Genomic DNA, 26,093 nt, shown 5'->3' with positions numbered 1-26,093 from the left:
CTTACATTTGGTTAAAACCCTTTGTCAAAGAAATGAGCCTCCTTTCTGGTTACCAGAGAGGGGGTGAGATGTATTGTATTTAAAATAGGAACGCTAGGGGCGCCTGGGTGGCTCAGTCGGTTAAGCGGCCGACTTCGGCTCAGGTCACGATCTCACACTCCGTGAGTTCGAGCCCTGCGTCGGGCTCTGTGCTGACCGCTCAGAGCCTGGAGCCTGTTTCAGATTCCGTGTCTCCCTCTCTCTCTGACCCTCCCCTGTTCATGCTCTGTCTCTCTCTGTCTCAAAAATAAATAAACATTAAAAAAAAATTTTTTTTTAAATAGGAACGCTATAGGGAAATGTAACACATTTTGTTCAGGGTATAAATATAGTGTGAGAATCGCTCCTAAGAGTAGATTTAGATAAAGCAGACCAAGAGAGCAAAATAATTCGTGACATATGCACATAATTTAAAGCCAGGGTCAGCACGCATTCTCTGTAAAGGGCCAGACGGTAACTATTTCAGGCTTTCCAGGCCCTACACAGCCAAAGACGCGATGTCAACAAATGAGCGTGGCTCTCTTCCAATGAAACTTTCTTTATGAGTGCTGAAATTTGAATGTAATACAATTTTCACAGGTCATAAAATGTTATTCTTCTTTTTAACTTTTTTTCCAACCACTTGAAAATGTACAAACCACTCTTGGCTCTTACTTAGGCTGTAGAAACATAGGGCCTCAGGCCAAATTTGGCCTGTAGCAATGGTTTGCAAAGCCCTGCTTTCAAAGCTGGTTTCTCAAAGTGTGGCAGACAGTTCAGCAACATCAGCAGCACCCAAGAGCTCATTAGAAATACAGAACCTCAAGCCCCACCCCAGATGCACGCAAGGAGAATCTGCATTTTAAGAACATCCCTTTGTGTCTGATTTGCACACCTGAGTTTGAGAAGCACTGGTTTAAGGTCTACGCGGACTCTGAAGCCAGGTTGGCAAATCCCAGCTCTAAAATACGAATTCCCAGACAGGTAACGCTGGGGAGGTCCTAAACTCCTATGTGCTTCAGTTTCCCCATGCGCAAGGTGGAGATGATAGCATTGTCTGCCTCAGCATGATTGTGAGTACACACACACACACACACACACACACACACACACAGCTGAAACAGAATTTGTCATTACTATTACAAAATCTCACATCATGTGACAGTTGACGCTTGAACCACATGGGTTTGAACTACACAGGTACACTTATACGCAGTTTTCCCCCCAATAAATACAGTGCTCTAAATGTATTTTCTCGGGGCGCCTGGGTGGCGCAGTCGGTTAAGCGTCCGACTTCAGCCAGGTCACGATCTCGCGGTCCGTGAGCTCGAGCCCCGCGTCAGGCTCTGGGCTGATGGCTCAGAACCTGGAGCCTGTTTCCGATTCTGTGTCTCCCTCTCTCTCTGCCCCTCCCCCGTTCATGCTCTGTCTCTCTCTGTCCCAAAAATAAATAAACTTTGAAAAAAAATTATTTAATAAAAAAAAATAATAAATAAATGTATTTTCTCTTCAGTATGATTTTCTTCTTTTTCTATTTTTTTTATTATTATCTTTTTTATTTTAAAGATGGAGGGGGAGCATGAGCATGGGAAAGGGCCAAAGTGGGGGGAGGAGAGAGAGAGAGAGAGAGAGAGAGAGAACCTCAAGCAGGTTCCATGCTCAGCACAGAGCCCGACATAGGACTCAATCCCACGACCCTAGGATCATGACCTGAGCCAAAATCAAGAGTCAGACACTCAACCAACTGAACCATCCAGGTGCCCCCAGTATGATTTTCTTAATAACATTTTCTTTTCTCTAGGTTCTTTATTGTAAAAATACAGTATATGATACATATAAAAAAGTAGGTGTTTCATTGGCCGTTTATGTTATTGGTAAGGCTTCTGTCAACAACAGGCTATTAGTAGTTAAGTTTGAGGTTACTCAAAACCTCTATGTGGATTTTTGAGCGTGTGGGGGGCCGGTACCCCACACCCCCACATTATTCAAGGGTCGACTACATTTTCACAGGCCACCATCTGAGACAGTCACGGTTTACCCCATTTCACAGAGGAAATGATGGCCCAGAGAATTGGAAACACTTGTCTAGGGTCACCGAACAGAGGTCTTTCTGGCTCCAGATTTGGTCCTCAGGCTAACGAAGGGTCCAAGGGTATAAAAAAGGGCCGCACTCCCCAGGCACCCAGGTCTTCATGTCCAGGGCTCCATTCCCACTCCCAGAAGCCACTTGCAGCCTATGCTACCCAGACCCCTGCACCCCAGGTGTCCAGCTCCCCAGCTCAGCCACATAGGGCTCTCCCTGACCGGGACCCCAAGTCACCCTTCCATTCGTCGACGTTTATCTTCCGATAAGTTGCCTAGTGTTTTTTACAACTTCTCTTTCTAGTTCCAGACTGTAAATTTTCTCTCTGCGGAATCTTGTAGCTGACTGACTGTTTTTCATTATATTTGCAAGGCTCGGGGAGAGGAAAAAAAAAAAAAAGCCAATCCCTTTATTTGAGAATCCTGACATTTATTAGCATAATAAAACTCTCAAGATGAAATTGCAGTTTTCCAGACAGTAATTTCATTTGCAGGACAACTTACGAGGAATTTATTTTAAGGCCAGGTAAAACCTAAAATATATGAGATGTGCAGAAAGTGCAGGCCCCAAACTGAATGAAATAAATGTGTTAGGCATGGAAAACCCAGCTGTTGTCTCTCACATATTAATTAGGAGCGACAGAAACAACAGCTCAGGGGTTCAGGTTCTCAACCCTTGGTCTGCTTTCAGAACTGCTGCTAGTTCTTGGAATAAGAAGCTTCCTCTAACACCTTGAAAATCAACACCATGTTCCCCTGACACATCGCTGCTGAGCCCAGAATAATTGTTGCTGTTAGTGGGGTTGTTATTAGCAATGCCTTCCCTTTAGATGAAGCTTTTCTACTGCTCATGTAACTGACCCTCCAAAAAAACCAGTGACAGCCACACAAAAAGCTCTCTTCTCAGTATACTGAGAAGCTTTCATGGGGTTAACTGACTTGAACAAAGTCACATAGTTTGTAAGTAGCATGGCCAAAACTAAAATTCAGCTCGTCTAAGGCCACTCGACGTCTAATAGAAGAGAATCGAACCATAATCGGTAACAGTTTTAAAGCGCTTCCGTATTCAGGAAGCCGGCTTCCTGCCTTCCCTTGGTTTTATTCATTCAGGGGCCCTGTGAGATGGCAGAAGGGCGCCAGGTTGCAAAGCTGACATTATCGAACACATCTGTACGATGGGGCCTTCCCTGGCTTTCCCTAAGAGGCAGAGCCTGCGGCAAATGCCTCTGTGGTGTCATTCAGCTCAAGAGTGCCATCCTGGGGGTGGGGGGGAGCAGGAGAGCGAGGCGGGGAAGGAGGGGGGCCACACAGGAGGGGGTGGGCCTCATCCGGCTGCTCCTTGGTTCCATCGGGACTAGTTGCTCCATCTTGCAGGACTGTTTTCCCAGAGGTCATAGGAAGAGCTGCCGGTCCAAACAGCCCCCCCGGAGGAGGAAGACAGAAGAACTAATCCTCAAGCTGCTGTCTCCCATTGATGCAAGCTTCACCGCATGGGGAGTTAACTGCCCTGCTCCTGCTGGTTTTCTGGTGTCTTCTGCGTCTGCAGCCATAGGGGATGAGAGGCCCAGAGCCCCACGTGGGGCCAGGTGGCGTTGGCTTATCTCAAATGAAGCTGATGGGCCCAGTGGTGAAAAAGAGAGTCCACGCAGAACTGATTGCAGTGATGGTGACCAGGGCATAATAAGCAGCCAAGGATGTGAAGAGTAGAAGAGGCAAGAGAGGAAATGGAGCGTAAGAGATAACGTGACGGAAGAGATGCATGATGTGAGAGGTGTGCGACGTAAGATATGTGTGACGTGACCATCAAGTAACGTATGCCCGTCCACCGACAAGGCACAAGTCCATCCATCCTCCCACTCCCACCAAATACGGGGCTTCTAGCATTACAATACTAGTAAGGTCCAGGGTGGGGAGTTGAACGCAAGTCTGCTTGATGCCACTATAATATTCCCATCACAACATGCTGTCTCTACACATATGTCCATAAACGTGAAGGCAGAGTGTGGGCAAAGACACTGCCCCTGAGAGTTATTCAGGGTCACTGGAAGAATCCTGGTGATATGAAAAACATAGCCAGAGTAAGTGAACACAAGGATCAATGTCCAAAGGACCGTAAAGGCAGAAGTAATCATTTAAATAACCTGCATCAAGAGGGGTAAATCCTAGAGAGCAAAGGCTTTTTTGGATTTATAATTCACCCCAGGTTTGGGGCACATTTATTGGGACTGCATGGAACCACTGCCTCAATATTGTAAAACCAGGGTCAAGATACGCTTCCAAGACCAAGCAGGGGTGGCAAATAAGGAAGGCAGGGCAGCGTCCGTCACCTATTCTGGAAGCCTCGGGTAATTCCAACGGTAAAAATCAATGAGGGCAATAACATACACCGTGAAAGACGCAGCGTCTCTATTTTCCATATAAATTCTTTGCGACGTTTCTTCCATCCTCTCCATGACTTTATAAACAGAACAGGCAGGAAATGACTTACTAGAAACGACTGCTGATTAGTGTTGGAAAACCTTCAGAAGAACTGCATTCATTCAAACAAATATTTATCGAATGCCTACCATATGTGAAAATCAGAGTTCGGCACTGGAATTATTTTCGATTATTAAAACATGGTCCGTGTGCTCTAGGAGCTCGATTTAGGGCAGATAGGCTTCTCTTCTGAAGGCATAACTAAACTCCTCGTGAAAGAGTTGCGGCAGCTATTTGCAATTTCTGTCCTGGGCATCGGGACAGGGACCGATAGCACATATGCCATATATTTCATATCCCTTGAGGCATACGAATCTACTTAATCCACTGGATGGTGGTGGATATTCCAGAAGGCCATAAGGAAGGATTTGAGCTGGGAAATTCTTAAGTTGAGTTCAAAAACTGGATGCCCAAAGAAGTCCAATTGGTAAGGGGGAAAAAAATCATTCAAACAACAGATGGTAGTCTGGCGGGCTGTCCCTCTGTCCACAGGGTTCCTGCAGCAGCTCTCCCCCTGAAACAGTGATAATTTCCTCCTAAAAGGGAAAACAAAAAGGAAAGAGCACTTATAATCAAGCAAGGGAAATAAACATCCGCCAGAGAGAGACCAGTTCAAGGTAGAAAGTCTATGAATATGTATCTGCCTTCTCCTCACTCAAATTTATAGAAATGACAGGGGAAAAAAATCTGCTTTTAAAAAGAAGTAAATCCATATTGGAAAAATGGAAAGAAATCCAACACGGGAAAATAAGAAGGAAGGCCATCCACAAAGCTAAACGTTAAAGAGTACTGAAAAACCAAAAGACCTACAGGATGAGATTGTCGGAGGAGATAACGTAGGGCAGGGGCTGGGGAACCCCAGACAGCAAAGGTCTTTGCCTTGGGCAGATCAGAAGTGAGGAGAGACCACCAAAGCTCCTACACTCCCATGCCCAAAAGATGAGCTAGCTACTCACTATCAAGTGAACACAAGTCTCCCAGGGGCCAAGTGACAGTACGTCAGAAGCCTGGATGTGCCGAGGCCCAATAGCAGAGTGGAGATCGTGGCGGCCATGCGCCGGATACGGTATGAGTTTAAAGCCAAAAACATCAAGAAGAAGAAGGTGAGCATTATGGTTTCAGTGGATGGCGTGAAAGTGATTCTGAAGAAGAAGAAAAAGAAAAAGGAGTGGACGTGGGATGAAAGCAAGATGCTGGTGATGCAGGACCCCATCTACAGAATGGGTATGAGCACTTCCTTTGGGATTTGGGGGAACCTAGATTTCAGTGTTTCATCTCCCCTCAAATGACTTGCTTCGGATGACAAAATGGATAAAGGTTGGGACTCAACCGACAAGTTGGCAACATGGTGGCCCTGCCTTCCAGTCAAAGAGCGGATGCCTTTGACGCCACCCAGGCGCCCCAAGAATGCCCATTTAAATAAAAATTTCCAGGGGCGCCTGAGTGGCGCAGTCGGTTAAGCGTCCGACCTCAGCCAGGTCGCGATCTCGCGGTCCGTGAGTTCGAGCCCCGCGTCAGGCTCTGGGCGGATGGCTCAGAGCCTGGAGCCTGTTTCCGATTCTGTGTCTCCCTCTCTCTCTGCCCCTCCCCCGTTCATGCTCTGTCTCTCTCTGTCCCAAAAATAAATAAACGTTGAAAAAAAAAATTTTTTTTTAAATAAAAATAAATAAATAAATAAAAATTTCCATAGAAGACCTGAGGGGCAGGATGGACATAACTAAAGAGCGATTCTGTTGCTGGAAGAATTGACACATCAGTAAGAAAGGAGATGTCTAAGTAGAAAATGGACAGAAGACAGGAACAGACAATCCCCAGCAGAAATCCAAGTGGCCAGTAAACATATGAAAAGATCCTCTGTGCCAGTAGGAATCAGAGAAATGCAAGCTAATCAACAAGGAGATACAGCATCTGCCCATCTAATGGGAAAAAATTAAAATGACTGATAATCCCCAGGGCTGGCAGCAGTGTGGGGAAACAGCCTCATCTCACTTTGGTAGAAGCATGAATTGGCGCTATGTTTTTGGAGGGCAATCTGGCAGATCTTTTCAAATTAAAATGTGCATAATCTTCTATCCAGCAATCCCAGTACGAGGGATCCAGCCAGAGAAATCCTTGCACATGCGCCCTAAGTGACATAGACACAGACAAGCAAATCTCTGCAGCCCGTTTGTGATCGTGGGAGCCTGGAAGCTGACTAAGTGGCCATTGCGGAACACCATGGGGCACGTACAAGGATGTGGTGTGTGGACTGAACAGAAACGTTTCAGTAACAGCCAACGTCCTGATCACTTACAAATGTCAGGTATACTGTTTCGGCAATTTACACAGTGCTCTCTCAGTGAAACCTGCCAGTGACCCTAAGGAGGCGAGTGCTATTTTGAAACCCATTTTACTGAGGAGGAAACTAAAGCATCAAATCATCAGTAGTTGCCTGCAATCACACACAGTAATGAAGTTGGGATTTAAAACTTAGCAGCCTGCTTCCAGGGACCATGCTTTCAAAAAATATACCATATGATATATTGTGTTAAACAAAACAATCATATTGCTGAGCTATTAAGTAAAGAATTGTCCAGTTTATGTGAAAATTAACACAACTATGTATTTCCTTATGTACATAAATTTCTATGTTAATACCCAGGAAATACTCGGATAGATACATGGCAAACTAATAATTCAAGGTGGAGGATGGAAGTGGGGATTTTAATATTTATTTTTGAGGGACAGAGACAAAGTATGAGTGGGAGAGGGGCAGAGAGAGAGAAGCAGAATCCAAAGCAGGCTCCAAGCTCTGAACTGTCAGCACAGAGCCCCACGTGGGGGTTTTTTTTGTCAGTTTTTTTTTAAATTTTTTTTAACGTTTATTTATGTTTGAGACAGAGAGAGACACAGCATGAACAGGGGAGGGGCAGAGACAGAGGGAGACACAGAATCTGAAACAGGCTCCAGGCTCTGAGCGGTCAGCACAGAGCCCGACGCGGGGCTCGAACTCATGGACTGTGAGATCATGACCTGAGCCAAAGTCGGACGCTTAACCGACCAAGCCACCCAGGGGAAGTGCGGATATTAAATGAACAAGGCACAGGGCGTCTGGGTGGCTCAGTCAGTTAAGTGTCAGACTTTAGGTTAGGTCATATCTCATGGTTTGTCAGTTTGAGCCCCGCATCAAGCTCTGTGCTGATGGTGCAGGGCCTTCTTTGGATTCTCGCTCTCTCCCTCTCTCTCTGCCCCTTCCCTGCTTGCGCTCTCTCTCTCTCTCAAAATAAATAAACTTAAAAAAATCTTTAAAGAACAAGGATCTCACCTTGTACTGTATCTGATTTTTCTTAGAATGTAATCATAAATTAGTTGTGTAATTAAAATTTTAATTTACACACGCTGGCCATCAGATTGCCACATGGGCATAGATGAGCTCTCCCTTTTGTGAAAGAAACAAAATTGGATTGGCAGTGTCCAACCCCAGATTCGGAACAGAATAAAGACCTTCAAAGATACTGTTCAAGCCTTCCTGTGCAGGAACCATAGCATAGCATCTCCGAGAGACGGACCTTTTCCCTTTGCCTAAACACTTCCAGGGGCAAGAAGTTCATCGCTGCTCAAGGCACATTATATTTGATAGGGGAAAGCAAGCAGTGTGGTACAGAGGGAAAAGGCACAAGCTTTAGAGGCAGACAGCCTGAGGATTAACTGCTGGACCTAGTGGTACCAGCCACGAAAACTTAGGGAAGCTACCCAAGCTCCCTGGCTTTGGTTTCCTGATCTGTGAAATATGCCTCCCTCACAGAGCTGCCATGAAGATTACGTGAGACCATGATGTACAGCAACAGGCACAATGCCGGATACAGAGAAGGTGCCAACATCCACACATGCCCTCGCTCTCTCTTTCCTAGAATTGTTACAAGACTGTTCCCGACACAGGTAGAAATCTGCCTTCAACCTGGTGAGTCCAGTTTTCCAGCCGTACTCTCCAGCCAATGTCTAGGTATTTGTAAACGGGTGATTGTCTATGTGCTTGACTTACAAGGTCAAGTCAGGAGCTGTCCTCAGAGCCCTGGGAACATCCATGAAGAGAAAACAATGCAAATCCAAGAGTCCCTATTACAGCAAAAACCCAGTGAGATGGTCAAGTAACCCTGAGAACCTTTCCGCAGGTGCAAAGCTCAGGGAGATGGTGAGCTCCCACCACTCTGTCTCTCGGAATCCCTCCCCCACCCTTCTGGGCCATCGAGTTCCATCTTAGGCTTTCTCCCAGCTACCAGTTACCACCGTGCCAACAGCCACATCAACACAAAAGTTGCTCCTGTCTAAATATATTGTTCGGAAGGCAACGTCTTTCCCAATGAGAGGTCTACAGCAGGGGACAAATAACAAGACAGGGTTCTGGAAAACAAGAACTTCCATACCGCTTCCCAGTTACAGAGCACTGTTATGTACACTGCCTCATCTAATGGTCACAGGATCTGAACTAAGTACTATTTACATCCATTTGCCTGGTTAGGAAACTCAGGTTCAGGGAGGGCTAAGGAACCTACCCAAGGTCATACACATACCAAGTGGTAAAGCTGTAGTTGGAACAAGAGACATTGTAACTCTACTAGAAAAGCTTCTCAAACCACGGGGCTGACAGCTAGGCTTCAGCTAACCCTACAGAGCTGCCAGAGACCTGCCTAGAATGTTCTCAAGCAGGACATCCTAGGGATGAGTTGTAGGTGAGATGCAGGCTTGGACTGAAGGTGAGTCAACCAGCTCCTAAGTGTTGACAGTAGGAAGCCCTCAGCTACTCGAGGTGAGAAGACGCTAGGGACCAGGTGCCTGTATCAGTCAGGGGGTAAGCCAGAGAGAAAAACAGAAGGTCCCAGAGCCTGTCTAGACAACTGCACTCTCTTCCACCCCAATGTTCCATGTTCCTGTGCTCCTACAGACCTTCGGGGGCTGCGTGCTCCCCCTCCACCTCCTCTCTCAGAACACCTACAACCTGGCTCTCCTTCAGCTCAAGTTTCTACCAGTCCCATCTCTCAACCAGCACCCCTACGAGGGATACCTTGTGGAAATCAATGAGATCAGTGAGCGTCGCATGGCGATTGGGGTCCACTCCCAGGAAGCTGTAAAAATCTCCAGAGGCATCCACAAGAAAGTGCTTGAACCCTTTCTGCAGGCGATAGGATAGGGTATAACCCCAGATTTTCTCACTGACCCGGACCAAAAATGCTCCCTCTGTCATGTTCTCAAGGAGATCTTCTGCATCTTCTCGGCTAATAATTCCTGGTTTAAAAGAGGGGGGAAAAAAAGGCCATAGGTTCAGCAAACCTTCCCCTGCCACTCTCCTCCACTCATCCCTGCCCCTCATCCTCCTTCCAGGGTGTCAGGAAGGGAGGCTGCGGGGGGGGCTCAGGTACTTGCCTCATTCCACAGTGGGCTCATCTTGGCCCAGAACAAGCTATCTGGGCAGGATTCCTACTAGGACCCGAGTTTAGCATTCTTTCCTCCAAATTATGCCACACTAACTTGGATTAACTGGGTAAGCAAAGAATTAGCAATGAGCCAGGATTATAGCATCTATCAGTTACAAATAAGAGTCCTGCTTTGATAACAACACTGGAGGGACTTACGATTACTACCCCAGTTACCTTTCCTGTACCCGTGAATGGGCGCCTGAACACAGCACGTCCTCTGAAGAAGAAAGAGGGCTTCCTCCATCCACCTGCGGACACCAGGCAAACAGCTCAAAGGACAAAATTTTCTACAGTCCTTCACAATGTGCCTTCACCACAGTATGAAAGGCGGTCTGGCCCTGGAGTCGAGTATTCGCCAGTGGCTATCATCCAGCAGGGCTTTTAGGGAGCTGCGCTCATCTGGATGGAGCACAGGAAGCCATGCGTGCAGTGGGTCCGCCTCTGAGGGCAGGGCAGTGGGAAGAGGGCAGGAGCCAGAAAACCTAGATTACCTACTGACCCCTGCCTTCACCCGGGCTACGGGATGTTCAGCCAACCCCTCAACTTCTGCGGTGTCCTTCGACGTTGAAGTGATCATCTTAATCCACCCACTTCGAGGGCACCTCACAACTTTCAAGTCAGATAAAGTTCGTGAAAGCCTTTCATAAATTGAGAACAACTGGGGACATGTTGGCTGCTGTTGGGAGAGGAGGAGCACACTGTCTTGTTCACACGCCCACCTGTTCACCCGCTGCATACATTCAGTGGGATCATTTACGGCAGTGACATAGCCACGGGGTAGAAGGCAGCTGGGCTGTTCATCCCTGTGACCCAGGGACTTGTGACTTGTCCCACGCTGCACCCTGGTACCTCTTTCAATATTGCACTTTCCTGTAGTGTTCCCCTCCCCCCCCCACACACACACCACCATGTGGTCATCTGGCCAGACTTTCCTTGCGCCCAAAGCAGAGGACATAGAGGCAATCACACTGTCACCTGTCCCCCTTTTAAAGACAGCCAACACAAATGGGGGCCACCTCTTTCCTCCTCGCCCAGGACTTATCAAGAGGCAATCAAGTGAGCCACCCTCTCCCCAACCAGGCTATAGAAGTAGGAAATTAGGAAGAGAGAGAGGAAGGGAAGGAAGTAGGGAGCCCTTCTGCCACAGGACACCTGAAGAATCGCACACAAACCCCTCGTAGGCAGGAGGGTGCACCCTGGGGCTGTCCCCTACCTCCAGGGAGGGCATTAGTGCCTTCGGCCAGGGAAGCAGTGACAGCCAAAAGAGGGCCAAAATGGCCCACCTGGAATCTGTCACAAGACTCAGCACAGTCCCTCACCCACCTCCCTGCCCCAATATCAGAGGACCTAGACCCTAAAGGTAGCTGGGGTGGGGAAGAAAGTGAGACAGTGTAGAGCCGGCTCAGGAGGAAGAGGGACCAGCAAATGTCACCCCCAACCCCATTCCCCACACCTCAAGCTAAAGCCCAGCCCAGACTGGAAACTGGGAGAGGAGAGAAGTGTTACATGGGGCAGGAGACTGAACAATCAAACTTGAATAGGACCAGTAAGACCAAAAGGACAATGTCATGTCTCTCTGCCATCTAAAACCTTGGAATAGCCCCTCTGAAATCCAGCAGAGTCCGGCTCAGCAATGACAGGCACTGGGCTCCAGGACCCCATCTCACCCACCTCTCTAGGCTCATTCACTCACTCTCTCATGAGCCATTACTGGCTGCTGACCTCCAGCCCCCCTTGTGCAGAAGCCTCAGCCCCAGCCCAGCCCCCTTTGTCCCAGCGGACCCCAAATCCTCAATGAAGGATGTCTCTTCTCTCCTGGGAAGCACAGGCTGCTGATCACTTACACTCCGCCTTTGTGCAAGTTAGAAAAAGATGTCCCTCTGAGTGGTAGAATTTGAAAAGGGTGCTCGTCCGGACCCAAATGGCCAAGCTCTCGTTTCTGCATTTCAGTCCCTCCTGCCCACAACTAGCCCTCTTGGCAAGTTCGCTTTACTCGGTGCGCAATCTGCTCAACCCTGTCAGGAAATCATTTCTACACCAGGAGGCTGCCCGGGATACCCACCTTCGAGCTTTCATAACGCCCTGCCCAGAGGCTACAGTACTCTAGGAAACAGGCGGTGAACGGCTCAAGGATAGAGCCTGTGGCAACTGTGGGACCCTCAGGACGGACTCCGCTGCAAACAGTGTCTGGACTGACAGCCTCCAGCTGCTGCTCAGGACGCACCGCTGAAGCATATTCTCCCCAGGCTGCTTCTGGCACAGAGGGTACAAGACCGAGTGCCCTTGGGGCATCTGGGTGGCTCAGTCAGTTAAGCTTCCAACTCCTAGTTTCAGCCCAGGTCATGATCCCACAGTTCGTGAGTTCGAGCCCTGCACTGGGCTCTCTGCTGTCAGCGCAGAGCCCGCTTCAGGTCCTCTGTCCCTCTCTCTCTCTGCCCCTCCCCTGCTCTCTCTCTCTCTCTGTGTCAAAAGTAAAATAAACATCAAAAAAAAAAAAAAAAAGACTGGGCGCCCTTGCCTCAGAGCACAGAGGTTTCTATGACTGAGCACAAGGGTACTGGAGCCACCATGCCCACCCAGTGCAGGACTTCTGAGTGAGCAATCCTTGCTCTGGGGTTTCCCATCAGCCCCAGCAAGACTTGCCCTGAGGCTGCGCTCCAGTAGCAGGCTCCTCCCCCAACCGCCCCTCCTTCCCTCGCTCCCTCCCTCCCTCCCTGCACCACTGTCTGAAGACTCCCCACCTTCTCCTGCTCCCTCTCCCCTTTATCCTTCATGGGCATTTCTTCCAGTAAATCCCTTGCACTTCTGCTTCCCAGAAGCCCCACACTGACACAGAAGCTGATGTCTGTGCCCCAAGGACCAGGAATGCTGGGGGGCTTGTCCGAAGCAGTAATCCAGAGCGTGGACTAAAACCACAGCTCAGGGACTTGTTCAACAGGTGGCCTTGGGCAGGTTACTTAAGCTTCTGAAACCCAGGGGGGCGTCCTCATCTATTAAGCAGTCGCACTAATACTATCTATGTCATAAGGTTGCTCGAGCCTACATTAAATTAATGTGTGAACGTGCTTACCACAGTGCCTGAGAACACAATGGCCATCTAATTTTTTTTTTTAATAAAAAAAGAATGCATGCAAGCAGGGGAGGGGCAGAGGGAGAGGCAGAGAAAATCCCAAGCAGGCTCCATGCTCCTTGTAGAGCACAACGTGGGGCTCGATCTCACACTGAACGGGCTGAGCCGAAATGAAGAGTCAGACACTCAACCACTTAACCGCCTGAGCCACCAGGCACCTCCGCAATGGCCGTCTAATACATGTAACTAGTTTGTCCTGGCCACACCAAGGGTGCTGCTCGTGTGCCAAGACTGGATGTCACCTTGTGCTGGTAGCAGCCTTGGTCATCGTGCTGCCAGGCTGTGCTGCCCAAGCACCCAATCCCCCCAGACTGAGGCTGCTGAGGAGGACTTCTTCTGGTGGGGACTGCTCGGGTCCCTGGGCCCCAGCCTGCACTGCCATCACCACCTCCCTCCCTCCCCCCGCAGACTCTTCCGGGTGTCTGGAATAGTAAACATCTGTGAGACCTGCCCCGCTCTTGGATACTTCACCTAGAAATCAAAATTGTATCTGGGCCCGAGACCAAAAGGAATACAGCTTCATCGTTTAGGATGGCACTGGCCATTTCACAGCAAACCTGACCCCCAAGAGAATTAGTGGCTGGGAGCCCCGAGGGACACTTACAAGGAGAAGCTGTCACATTTTCCTGCCCCGTTCACCCTGCCCTCCCCATCTCCCTCTCTGTCTCCCTGGATGGCCTCTAAGCCAAGTGTACTGATCCTAAGCACTAACCATACCCCGACCCATCCCACCTCTGCCCCTTCTAAACACTCCACAACCTCTTGGCTGAGGAAGAAGGGAGAGCTTCACCTCACCCCTTCTGACTGGGGAGCGAGCACAGTGCTCCCCAGGGATCACGGGAACTTTCTGCCTCAGCCAGTGACCAGGGCTGGCTGAGGGGCATGGCCGAGGCCCCACAGCACCTGTTCTGGAATGGTCACTGGAGACTGCAACTGTAGATCCCTTCTGAGCCAATTCTCACCCACCAACGATGGGAAATGTAGTGTTTCCTGTAATTTCTCTCCTTCCTCCCTTTAATAAGTATGTATTAAGCACTCTCTAGGAGCCAAGCCCCATGCTCAGCACCTGGGAGTCAGCACTGAATGAGAAACAGTTCCTGCCTCCCAGAAGTTTTGACTCTGGACAGAAGTAGAGATTGGCAGAATTTTTATTTTATTTTATTTTATTTTATTTTATTTTATTTTTATTTTTTTATTTTTTTTAAGAAAAGGCTCACCGTAACCAGTGGTGATCAAGGCCACGGGTGCTATGGGAGCACCCAGGGGAAGCACCCCACCCAGCTCTGGTGCCAGGGGCAGAAGTGACAGTTAGACTAAGACCAGAAGGGTTAAAACAGAGGGGTGAGGCAAGTATCTGTTTTGCTAAAGGGATTAGCACATAAATCTTCATGGCAGGAGGGAAGGCCAAAGTGGCAGGAGGGGAGGCCAACGTAGGAGATGGGTGGTGACAACATACACAGAGGTCGGCAGGGGCCAAGCTCCCATGCACTCCCCAGACCATTAGAAGGATTTTGGACCTAATTCTGAGGGCAATGAGAAACAACTGGTGTTCCCTAAGCAGAAGAAGAATGTGAGAATGTTCAAGGATAAAAAAAATGGCCTCAGGGGGTATGAATTATAGGCACACAAGCTAGCGATCTCAATGCAATGAGCGCTCCTTCATCTAAGCATTTCTTCATAGCTACATTTCCATAGCTACAGCACCGGAATCTAGCTCCCAGGCCACTAGTCTGCCAGAAATGGCTTCTATATTGAAGCAGGGGGGCAAAAGGACACATCGGGGGTTACACGAAAAGCCTCATGTCACAGCCAGCATGGGACACCATCTGGGGCCTCAGTGGGCCTCATCTCCTTCAGTCTTCCTACCATCCCAATTATCATCACTTCATAACTGAGGACACTGAGGGTCAGCAAGAAAAGGGACTTCCCCAAGGCCACAGAGCTATTAAATGGCGGAGTCAGAATTTGAACTCAGGTCCTCAGACTCCAAGTCTAGTACTCTTTGCTCTACACCATGTTATCTCATGCAGAGGACAGTAAGGGCTGTGAAAGGCGCAAGAAGGAGGAGACTAATGTGGCCTGTAGAAAAGTCAGGGCAGGCCTCAAAGAGGCAACGAAGGGGGATGAGAAGCAGGCCTTGGGGGCTGGGTAGATTCCGTGGCCGTAAGCCGAGGTGGTGAGGTAAAAGGGGAGAAGGGGGGATAAAATGAGTGAAGAGTCACAGCGAAGACTAAGAAGAACGAGTCCATGGCACATTTATAAAAATGCAACCTAAGAGAAGCCTAATTTAAGTCTCAGGACGGGAAGAGACACAGCAGATGGACGGAAAGATCTAGCACGTGTATGATCTGGATCCCAGAGAAGACCGGTGAGGAGAATGGAGAGGAGGCAATATTTAAGAGGGATGCATCACAGACACATCATAGGGAAACTGCACAAAGCCACTCAACGTCTCATTTTGTCAACCAGAGAAAAAGACTGATTGTCTACAAAGAATGAACAATTAGACTGTTGGTTAACTCCTCAGTTGCAACAGTAGAAGCCAGAGGACAATGGGATAATATTTTCAGGGCGCTGAGAAACAAAATAACAGTGTTTAATGAAACTATCTTTCAAGGAGGACGAAATAAAGGCATCTTCAGAAAAAAAATAAGTTGAGAAAATTGACAATTAGGGATATTCTAAAGGACGTACTTCAGGTAGAAGAAATTGGATCCTGGATAGACCATCTGAGAGGCTAGAAGGCATGATGAGCACAGATATCACAGGTTAAGTTAAAAGTTTATGTTGACTTACAAAATAATACTAATAATGGATAGTGGAGGTTTTAAAAAAAGATAGAACTGTAATGTTGACAACATCTGATCAGTTGAGAGTAGAAATGCTGGACTTCAAAAAACCTATGTGTTTAGGGGGTACCTGGCTGGCTCAGTCGGAAGAGCACGTGACTCCCGATCTTGGGGCCGTGAGTTCAAACTCCATGTTGAGTATTCAGATTACCTAAATAAATAAAACTTCAAAAAATAATAAAAAACAAAAATAGGGGCAGCTGGGTGGCTCAGTCAGTAAAGCTTCCAACTCTTGATTTCGGCTCAGGTCATGAGCGCACGGTTCATGATCGAGCCCCGAGTTGGGCTCTGCGCTGACAGCACGGAGCCGGCTTGGGATTCTCTGTCTCTCCCTCTCTCTCCGCTCCTCCCCCACTCACGCCCTCTCTCGTGTGCCCACTCTCTCTCAAAATAGATAAATAAACATTAAAAATAAATAAAAATTCTGTGTGTTTAGGAAGAGGGTAACGATATACATCAACTTTAGGATACGTGAAATATGAATGTTAAATCCTCTAAACCAACCACCGAAAGACGAGCACTGAGAGCGGTATAACCTCCAAACAACGGAGATGGAAAAATGCAATGAGAGAAAAGTTTTTTTCAATGAAGCGTGAAACAAGCTAATAACTAAAAAATAACACCACTATAGTTCCGTTTATATTAAATGGAAAAAGCTCACAAAGCTAAACACTACAGTGTTTGGAGATTAACATAGAAATAAGAAATGAAGCAAAGAGCTGATGGAGAAAATATTCAGGCGACAGATCACATCTGGTGGAAGGAGCAGGGGCTGCCCTGGGGACGAGCACACAGGTGCTTCCAGGATTGGTCGTGTCCCCGCTGCTGAAGCTCCCTTCATGCCCTTCACATCTGTACGTGCACACACCACGTATATTCAACACTGAATATTTTAAGTATTTAAATATCATTGCTCTGTACCTCCCCACACATTATGCTATGACATTCATTCAAAGTCGGTCAATGTCCTTTGAGGGATGGGGAGGTTATCACCTAGGAAAAAAAGGATCGCTAATGAGCTTTAAATGTCAGTGTTGGCTGTTTTCAGTCTCTAGAGCATGGTTCTCAACCCTGGCCCACTCTGACTGAGTCTTGTGTCAGTCACTTTGGGAACAACAAGCATCAGTCATGTTTACAATCTTCTCAGGTAATTCCAACTGGCAGCCAGGTTTGAGACTCGCCGAGCTAGAGTGTAAACAGTCTTGCAAGCCAGGATTGGCAAAAAGGTAAAAAGTGATTTTTAGGGGCGCCTGGGTGGCGCAGTCGGTTAAGCGTCCAACTTCAGCCAGGTCACGATCTCGCGGTCCGGGAGTCCGAGCCCCGCGTCAGGCTCTGGGCTGATGGCTCAGAGCCTGGAGCCTGTTTCCGATTCTGTGTCTCCCTCTCTCTCTGCCCCTCCCCCGTTCATGCTCTGTCTCTCTCTGTCCCAAAAATAAATAAACGTTGAAAAAAAAAATTTTTTTTTAAAAAAGTGGTTTTTACATTCTAGAAACTTCCTCTGTATTTAAAGTAATACTTGGAGGTCTGAACACAATTTAACTGACCTGCTCTAGAGAGGACATGGGATAGGTCCTATGAGAAGTCTCTGCCAGATGGGAAAGAGCTTTTCCTGGGCTGGGGTGGGACAGAGGGATGAAGGACTAAAGGGAGGGGCCCCACTCATGTTCCTGCACCCCACAGATATTGAGAAAGTAGAATATCCCCCCGTACCCCAATTGTGCCCACATAATACAGCCACAATTAGGGCAGAATGATGTATTTGGAGACAGAAGAGCCTGATGATCATGTCTGCCAGCCTTCCCAAGTTCCTGTGAATCGTGGAGGGGACCAAGGACCTCTACCGCGTTCTGGTGTGGGATCTGGAACATGGGGCTAGAGCAACTCTCACATTTGGCTGCTGGCAATAGGGGCTGGATCAGCCTTCTGGAGAGCCACTGGTACCCCTAGTCAAATTAACTGCATGTATGTACCCTCTGGCCCAACAATTCCATTACTGAGATATATTCTAAAGAAATCGTCACACAGGTCCATAAGCATCTGGCGCCAGAGACATAATTGGTTCTTAGACTGATCTGTGGTGCTGGTAAGTTGGGGGCAATCAGGGTGTCCATGACTCAGAGTGGATGAGCAAAACCAGGTAGATTCACCCTGAGGAATGCTGTGCAGCAATTAGAAATAATAGGCCAGAGACAGGAACAGCATGGCTCTCGTAACAGATGCTCAGTGAGACAGAGTGAGGAACAAGAATGATTTACCTCAGCTTTCAGGTAAATGTACTTAAGCACAGGGTAGGACAAGATAGAATCTGTGATGGCAGCAACATCATTTTCCAATCTGTCCAAATCCCCAAATAAGAAGAAGCAGGACAAGTAAAGACGAAACCAAAAGGCCATGGGCTATGTTTACAACAGAACTAGGTAGCAAGGCGGTCCCATGAACCCCACATACAAACAGTGGTGGGAACAAATAGTCAACACAAGACCTTCATGATACCAGGTGTTTCCACAGGAAGAAGAAAGAAGCAAGAGTGACCAATGGACCCGAGAGCAGTCAACAGGAACTCACTGGAAAGCAGGAGGCTAACTTAAGAACAGCAGTCAAAACTTGGGAAGGATCTGCCTTCTGCAATCCTGGGGAAGTGCAAGAGGCCCATGGTGACACCCTCCAGAGCCACCTTCGACCCCTGGGAGTGGCATAAATATTGAGCCGAGTAGGACAAAAGAGAAGAAAGAAGGAGAAAGTCCATACCCACGTCGGGGGAGGGGAACAGAGCCGAGCTACTCCGGAGAGGCAAGCTGCCCTGTTTGTGAGCACTTCACAAAAATAATAGAACAGGAGGCTCTCGAAAGTCCAAAACAACTCTCCAGGCTCTTGTTTCACTTGAAATGTTCAGGCAAACTAATTTCACATAAAAACTAGCCACAGAAAAGCACCAAGGTCAACGCTACCATGAGAAAAAAAGAAAATAAAGAGCAGAGTAACCCCCCTCGGGTGATATATATATACAATATATATACAAGAACCGTTTGAACAGATACGCAGTATTATCAGAGAGGCTGCTTATTGAGGAGGAATGGGAATGTGAGTGAAAAATAAAGGAGAGTAAGAAAATAAAACAATAAGGGACAGCCTTGTTCCTTTCCATAATGATCATAAACTGTGAGGACAAGAGAGGGAAGAGGGAGCCAGTGAAATGAACCTTTAGGACTTAGGGTTTTTTGAAAAAATAATCGTCATTAAGAGTGTAGCCCAGGGGCGCCTGGGTGGCTCAGTCCATTAAGCATCAGACTTCAGCTCAGGTCATGATCTCAGGGTTGGTGAGCTCCAGCCCAGAGTCAGGCTGTGCACTGACAGTGCAGAGTCTGCTTGGGATTGCCTCTCTCTCCCTCTCTCTCTGCCCCTCCCCCATTTGCACACGCATGCTCGCTCTCTCTCTCTGTCTCCGTCCCTCCCTCTCTCAAAATAAATCAACTTAAAAAAAAAAAGAGCAGAGCCCAGAAAAGAGGCAAGGTGACCCCCGAACTTAGGCTTTGGGGTGGATGGTCTTCACTAACAGCTAATTGATGTCAGTTGTTAAAATTCAGAAGCCCCAGCAAGAGTCAAGGTACAGCCAAGTCAAGTTTAGGGGATAATCAGCGCGAGGAAGGGGACCCCGAAAAGCAGAGAACAAAGTCCAGAGATGAGCAACCAACCACGGCCTTTCTTTGGCTTCCTCCCAAGCCACAAGCTGCCCTTACACTCAGATACTACTTGGGGGGAAGGAGTGATGTTGGAGAGACCCCGTGAGAAGGGAGAAGCAGAACTTTGAGTTTAAAATTAAGGTTGAATAGTTGCTAGAAAGTAACCGAGGTAAACTGAAAGAGACTCTTAAACCAGAGGAACCGGAAATTTTAAGGGTTTTTTTTTCAGGCATTAGCAGAATGGAGGTCCTGATGAGGTAAGATCATTTCTAAAAAGAAGTAGGGGCACCTGGATGGCTCAGTCTGTTGGGCGTCAGACAGCGGCTCAGGTCATGATCTCACAGGTTGGTGAGTTTGAGCCCCGCATCCGGCTCTCTGCTGACAGCTCAGAGCCTGGAGCCTGCTTTGGATTCTGTGTCTCTCCCTCTCTCTGCCCCTCCCCTGCTTGCACTCTGCCTCTCTATCTCCCAAAAATAAAGAAACATTAAAAAAAATTTTTTTAAGAAGTAAACAAGAAGTTACACTTGTAGGTCTTTCCAGCAACAATTAAAAAGCTTGGTGGAGAGGTAGACATAAATCTATAGGTAGACCAGGGTTTCTCAACCTGGCACTGTTGACATTTTGAGGCAGATAAGGGTCTGCAGAATGCATCGTAGGATGTATAACAGCATCCCTGACCTCTACCCGCTAGATACCAACAGCACCTTGCAGTTGTGACAACCAAATATGCCTTTAGACACTATCAGCTCTTCCCTGGGGCACAATCACCCCTGGTAAGTTGAGAACCACTGACATGGAGATAGACCCGACAGATCTCTCATTGACAATAACAACAAAAGTTAGAGCAAAATAGTCCAGGGCTCCTCTGGGCTTTGGGCGTCAAAGGCAACTACAGCGCCCTCTGCTGGGTCTAGGCAGAAAAAGCCAGGGCCAAGGTCAGGGAACCTAAGCCTTCCAGGGCGGCTGCCCCCTGACGGTTGAGAAGCTAGGAACTCAGGAGGGGAGGATGGCCAGCCAAGAAGTCAAGGCTTAAGGCAAGGCTTGCTATCCCTGTCCCAATACCCATTAATATCGCAGGCAGGCGTCTGCACCCAGCACCCCCGCGAGGTGCAGCCAGCAGCTCCCGACTCCCTTCTTACTGCACAGAGCACGAATCCCCGTGCATCCCCGTGCCTTCTCCCGGACGCCTCACCTAATCATCTCCCTGCATCCCATGTAGATGCTCTCAAACTTGCCAACAACCTCAAGTTGCTATCAAAATATTTATCCCACCGGTGCTAACTGTGGCAGCCCCAGGAAAGGGAAGGCACAGCTTCAAAAGACGCTCAGCTATAAGGGACCCAAAAATCCACATGTTAGCAAATTCTAAAGCCGGCCCGGGATTCAGTTCCCAGCCCCTCCTCCACCTCCATGCCCATTCCCTGAAATCATTAGCTCTGAATTGCACCTGGGTAACCAAATGAGCTCCTTTTATTTCTCTGTTAGGGTTTCTCTCTGGAAAGAAAGAAATGCAGGAGGGCCAGACACGACGGGTTTACTTTTTATGGGTCTCAATTTATCTGACGTGCATATTTCTTACAGCTTTCACTATAGCTACGCCTCACCGGCCGGCAACTCCTCCATGACGGGTTAGCTATTTCTCACTCATTTTTGTGACTTTCCTTTCTTATTGCCATACTTTCCGGACGGTATCATTAAAGAGGCTGGAATTGTTAAGCTCTTCATTCTCAACAGTTTCTTAAAGCATCCTAAAGCCACAGAGATTGTGATAAAGGAGCTCGCATGCCTTCATTTTTTATACCTCCAAATGAAATTTAACCATAGCAAACTGCTGAGACAAGGGTTTCAGCGGATGAGCTTCTTGGTTCCAGATACAGCCATGCACAAGAGGCAGCAGCCCACACCCATGACTGCCTGCTCCAAGCTGACATGCCAGGTTCAAATCACTAACGCCACTGTTGGTGACAGAGGGTTGCAACCACCCAGCAAAATGACCTCCCAACCTGGCTACCCAAGGATCCTGTGTAGCACTAACTTCAACTGGAAGCATAAATCTATTATTTGATTCATGCCGGTCTTGCTGACTGGACGGACAGTTTCACTAGGACAGAGGACAGGGGTTTTTTTTCCTCTCTATGATAGACATCCATCAGTCTTGCCCACTCAGGACCTTGCCCACCCTTGCCCTTCTTCTGGCAAGGGATCGTGGACCTTGTTTTAGAAAGCCACACCCTCTCATTCATGTCTATGCAGTTGCAGTGGGATGGACTCCCTCCCGTGCCAGGTATGGTCATGTGACTCAAGCCTAGCCAATCAGAGGTCTCATGCCTCTGACCATAGGGACTGGAGTCAGGAGTGAGCATGTGACCAAAGCAGACCCAACAAGGCAGGATATGGGGACTAGTATTCAGAGTATTGAGAGAAAACCATGCCCTGTGTCTCCTGGATTTCAAACTCAGCAAAAGCGGGCATGCAACCACAGGCTGATGCATTGCTTGGGAATGAAAACAACATGTAGAGCAACAGAGCTGAGAGATGGAGAAAGGCCAGGCCAACCTAAGCTCCCTGGATCAAGCAAAGGCTGAAGCTAGACATACCTTTGGGTTTTTCAGTCATATAAGCAAATAAATCCTCTCTTTGATTATATCAGTTTGATTTTTTTTTCTGTTACTTGCAAATGAATGTAAGTTCTGTGAGGGCAGGGAAGTTGTCAGTTTCATTCACCACCACATGCTCTGTACTTAGCACGTGCCTAGCACACAACAGCAGCGTAATATTAACAATCAATAAATTAATTATGCAAATGCCTTACGCAGGGAGCCTGCCTCCTCGTGCCCCTGCCCAGGTAATTGGGTAATTCCAAACACTGACAATTCCCAGTTTCGCTCTATTTATTGCGTGAGGACTTTGCAGACTGTAGGAGACTTGGAGGGCACCCTTCAGGAATTCTGTGGGAGGGAGGCCTAGGAAACAGCAGACACTTGCCTCGGCCAAGAATAAGGCATGGCAGCTGAAACAGCTCACCCCACGACCCAGAGACGCTGGTGTCTCCTAACGGAAGAGCCATCTCTCCCTGCTCAAGGAGACATTCTGGACTGGGCAGGAACTAGCTCCCTGAGTACTGCATGCCCCACGGCAGTTAGTTAACTGTGAAATGGCAACAAGGCTGTTTTGCATCACAGATCCGAGCATGGACCACTGGGGTTTGAACCCCACTGCCCCCCCTTACAAACAGTGGGCCTCATGCACGTGGCCTCCGTTCTCTGTGCCTTAGCTTCCTCGTCTGCGAAACGAGGCTAACGCTAGCGGAAGCACACATGCGATGTTATAAGACTCAAATAAATTAACGAATGTGAGCGAGAAGCCAGCATACTTTAAACACTGTGCACCTGCCTCGCGGCCAGTATTACTAGTTCTTCCAGAGAGTTGTGGGAGGACTAAATGAAACACCGGCTGTTCCATGCTTACCTGCCACAGCCCAGCACAAAGCAAAAACTTAATAAATGATCTGTTACAACATCAAAGCCAGCGTGACGCCACAGGGGAGGCTAACTAACCACACCCCTGTGGATAGCAACCAGTGCGCACACACCTGAGGACCAGTACAAGGTGAAGTGCCCCCTCTCCAGGGGCGCCTGGGGGGCTCAGTCGGCTAAGCACTGACTCTTTGTTTCGGCTCAGGTCACGATCTCACGGTTCGTGAGTTCGAGCCCCGTGTCAGGCTCTGTGCTAACAGTGCAGAGCCTGCTTGGGTTTCTCTCTCTCCCCCCAGCTCTCTCTCAAAATAAATAAACTTAAAAAAAAAAAAAAGTGCCTCCTTTCCGGGGGTGCCACCAATCCAAACGGGACTTTGGTGTGCTCCAGATGGACACAGCCCCATACGGCATACAGGGCTCAGAAGCAGACACCCAGGTTTCTGCCCCTCTGGTCGCCTCAGCCACATACCCTCATGCAAGACGAAGTCTGAACATCTGCCCTGCAGCCCTGGCCCTGACCACCTCCTCACCCTGGAGAGAAGCCCCAAACACCCCAATGCCCCCTTGCAGAGAAGCAAGGAGGTGGGGAGAGAAAACCCCAAAGACCTCGTCTCCCCCAAAAGGCAGTTTAACTAAAAAAGACTACTCCACTAAGACAAAGTTAACCAAAAATGGACTAGAGTTTATTTTTTCCCTACTACCCAGAAAGGAAAAGGAGGTGATGAGAAGTTCAGGATATGGGAGAAAATGTAGAAAAGCAAGGGAACTGCATTTTCTCTGGACACTGACACCTATATCCCGACTGCACAAATGTTGGCAATGCCCCACTGTCTGCAGGGGCGGCACATTTGTGTCGATTACAGGAGAAACCATACATTGATTGCGTATGCAAGCCATGCTGTTCTCCTCCAGGAAGCATTTCCAGGCTGTCGCAGGGGTAGGGGCCACCCTCCTGCCCTGTGCACCCCTGGAGGCTGGTGAGACGGAGTGTGAATCACAACACCCAAAAGCAGCATCCTGGTTTGAAATGAAACCTGCAAGCAAATGCTCGGGCATGTAAATCCATAAAGAACTTAATTACTAGACAGAAGGTAATTTGAGTCCGATAAACTTTTAATAATTAAGCATAAATATTAATGAATCTTCATTTCCAGAAAGTCTTCTCAACTACTATTGTAGTTGAGACTAGACTTGATTCTCCAGCAAATGCCAAAGCCACCGTTATTTGTTTCTCCAGTAAGCGGAGACAGAATAACTAACAGTGGGCAGGTTAGGGGGGAAATGTCATGAGATCAGACCTAGTCCCCATCAGACTGGACAATCCACAGGCTCGCTGTTTTGACCAAAGGACCGTCTGGCCTCTGTTTACACACCCCAGCACCGGGTGCTCGCGACTGACAGCTAAGTGCTGCAAAGTTCACCCGACTGAATCAAAGTCAGCACCTTGTGCCTTTCACCATGTACTTCACATCCTGACCTTGAGGCCTTCAACAGGTTAGGGGACGTTAGTGGTTTCAAGACAGCAGCTGTGCCCCTCGCTCTAAATTTTCCTTCTCAACCCCACGCCTGCCCTCAGGAAAATGCACAGCTGATGCTCTGGGCTGAGCAGTGGCCGTGGGTGCCAGGGCTGGGATGAACTTGGGGCTGGAAACGGGTGAGAAACTAGATAGACTACAGAGCCTGGAGCAAAGAAAGTCCCAGAATAGCTTGCTGGAGTTGAAGAAGGGTCTCACCTATGACAGGCACCTTCCCAGAGTTAGGAAGATAGGAGGGATCTTTTGGGAACACCAGAAATACAACAGGACTGTCAGAAGAATATTAAATCAATTACATCAACAGAAATCATGGTTTATTGTTACTCTGTGCTTTTTTTTAAATCCAGAAAGAAAACAAAAATTCAGTCCTCTCAAATCCAACTAGATCCCCAGCCCTGTCCCTGCCCACACATTTTAGTCACCCCACCTGAGGATCAGAAAGTAAAGATGGCAGCAAAAGAGCCAAAATAGACGGGTGAGGTAGACAAGACACAAAAGGCCGAAATCAAAAACACAGAACGACAGACGGCCGAAAGGAAAGAGTTAAGACCTTGAAAATGCCATTTACAATCTACGCTTTCCCAAAGCGAAAATTAGCGTTGCTCTTCTTTGTAAGTTTTTTTTTTCCTTTTTTGAGACTTTACAGCCAGCGCACAACCTTTTTTTGAAAGAAGGAAAAAGATGCCTTTATTTCTTAGTTGGAACAGCTTAAGCAAGAGCTTAAGAGGAAAGTAGGTCAACTGACCTACTTTTTTCCTCTTTGGAAATGTTTGCATTTGGGATCCGAGTTGGTGGAAAGTTTCCATTCCACATTCTGCTGGGCAGAGGGGAGCTAGCAATCTAACTTTGACATGATGGATCTGTGACAAGCCAACCATCCTTCCAAATGACCCCGTGTGTTACCCTCACAGCTTTCAAAAAACATTGCAAGAGGGGGATCATGTCCATAACGTAAGAAAATCCAGACTTTCGCTTTTTGGGGGTGGGAAGGCTAAACAGGTATCGTTCTTCCTTTTAAGCACAGTCATTTGATGTCATCTTTTTCTTCACTTCCTTGACAGCAGAAGCATCGCCTCAGGGTGTGAGGCCACCATTTACATATTCAAATCATGATGTGCATCTCCAAAGGCTACCGTGTTTATTTATTCCAGGTGACAAATGGAAGCATTTCTTGTATGCCAGGAATGTTCTAAACACTTTATAAATATTATAACTTAATCCTCATAACACAACTACAAAGTGGATATTACTACTTTCTGCACCTGCCGGTGTCTTCGGCTATTCCAAGCTTAGCATGGATTTCGTGTCTGGGCCCACAGCTGCCCAAGTCCCTCATTATGGCTGCAGGTTCCAAACCTCACCACGGTGCCCTGTCCTCCCACGGATCTTGGA

The 26,093-nt window shown here is 48.0% G+C and overlaps 1 protein-coding gene across 1 annotated transcript in view; it reads right to left on the bottom strand.

The window, feature by feature from the left end:
- Positions 1-2,484: 2,484 nt before the first annotated feature.
- SH2D4B (SH2 domain containing 4B) overlaps positions 2,485-26,093 on the bottom strand; it is a 61,938-nt gene continuing 38,329 nt past the window's right edge. Inside the window, exons 6-7 of the mRNA XM_040485589.1 lie at positions 9,620-9,840; positions 2,485-5,114 (exon numbers count right to left, since the gene is read on the bottom strand). Of these exons, the coding sequence (XP_040341523.1) occupies positions 5,022-5,114; positions 9,620-9,840 (314 nt within the window). The 3' untranslated portion in view covers positions 2,485-5,021. The remainder of the gene's footprint in view (positions 5,115-9,619; positions 9,841-26,093) is intronic.

The sequence above is a fragment of the Herpailurus yagouaroundi genome, unplaced genomic scaffold, assembly GCF_014898765.1.
Source record: "Herpailurus yagouaroundi ecotype Mexico unplaced genomic scaffold, PumYag 163, whole genome shotgun sequence".
In the NCBI taxonomy this organism is placed as follows: domain Eukaryota; kingdom Metazoa; phylum Chordata; class Mammalia; order Carnivora; family Felidae; genus Herpailurus; species Herpailurus yagouaroundi.
This window is presented reverse-complemented; position numbering and strand designations above follow the sequence as displayed.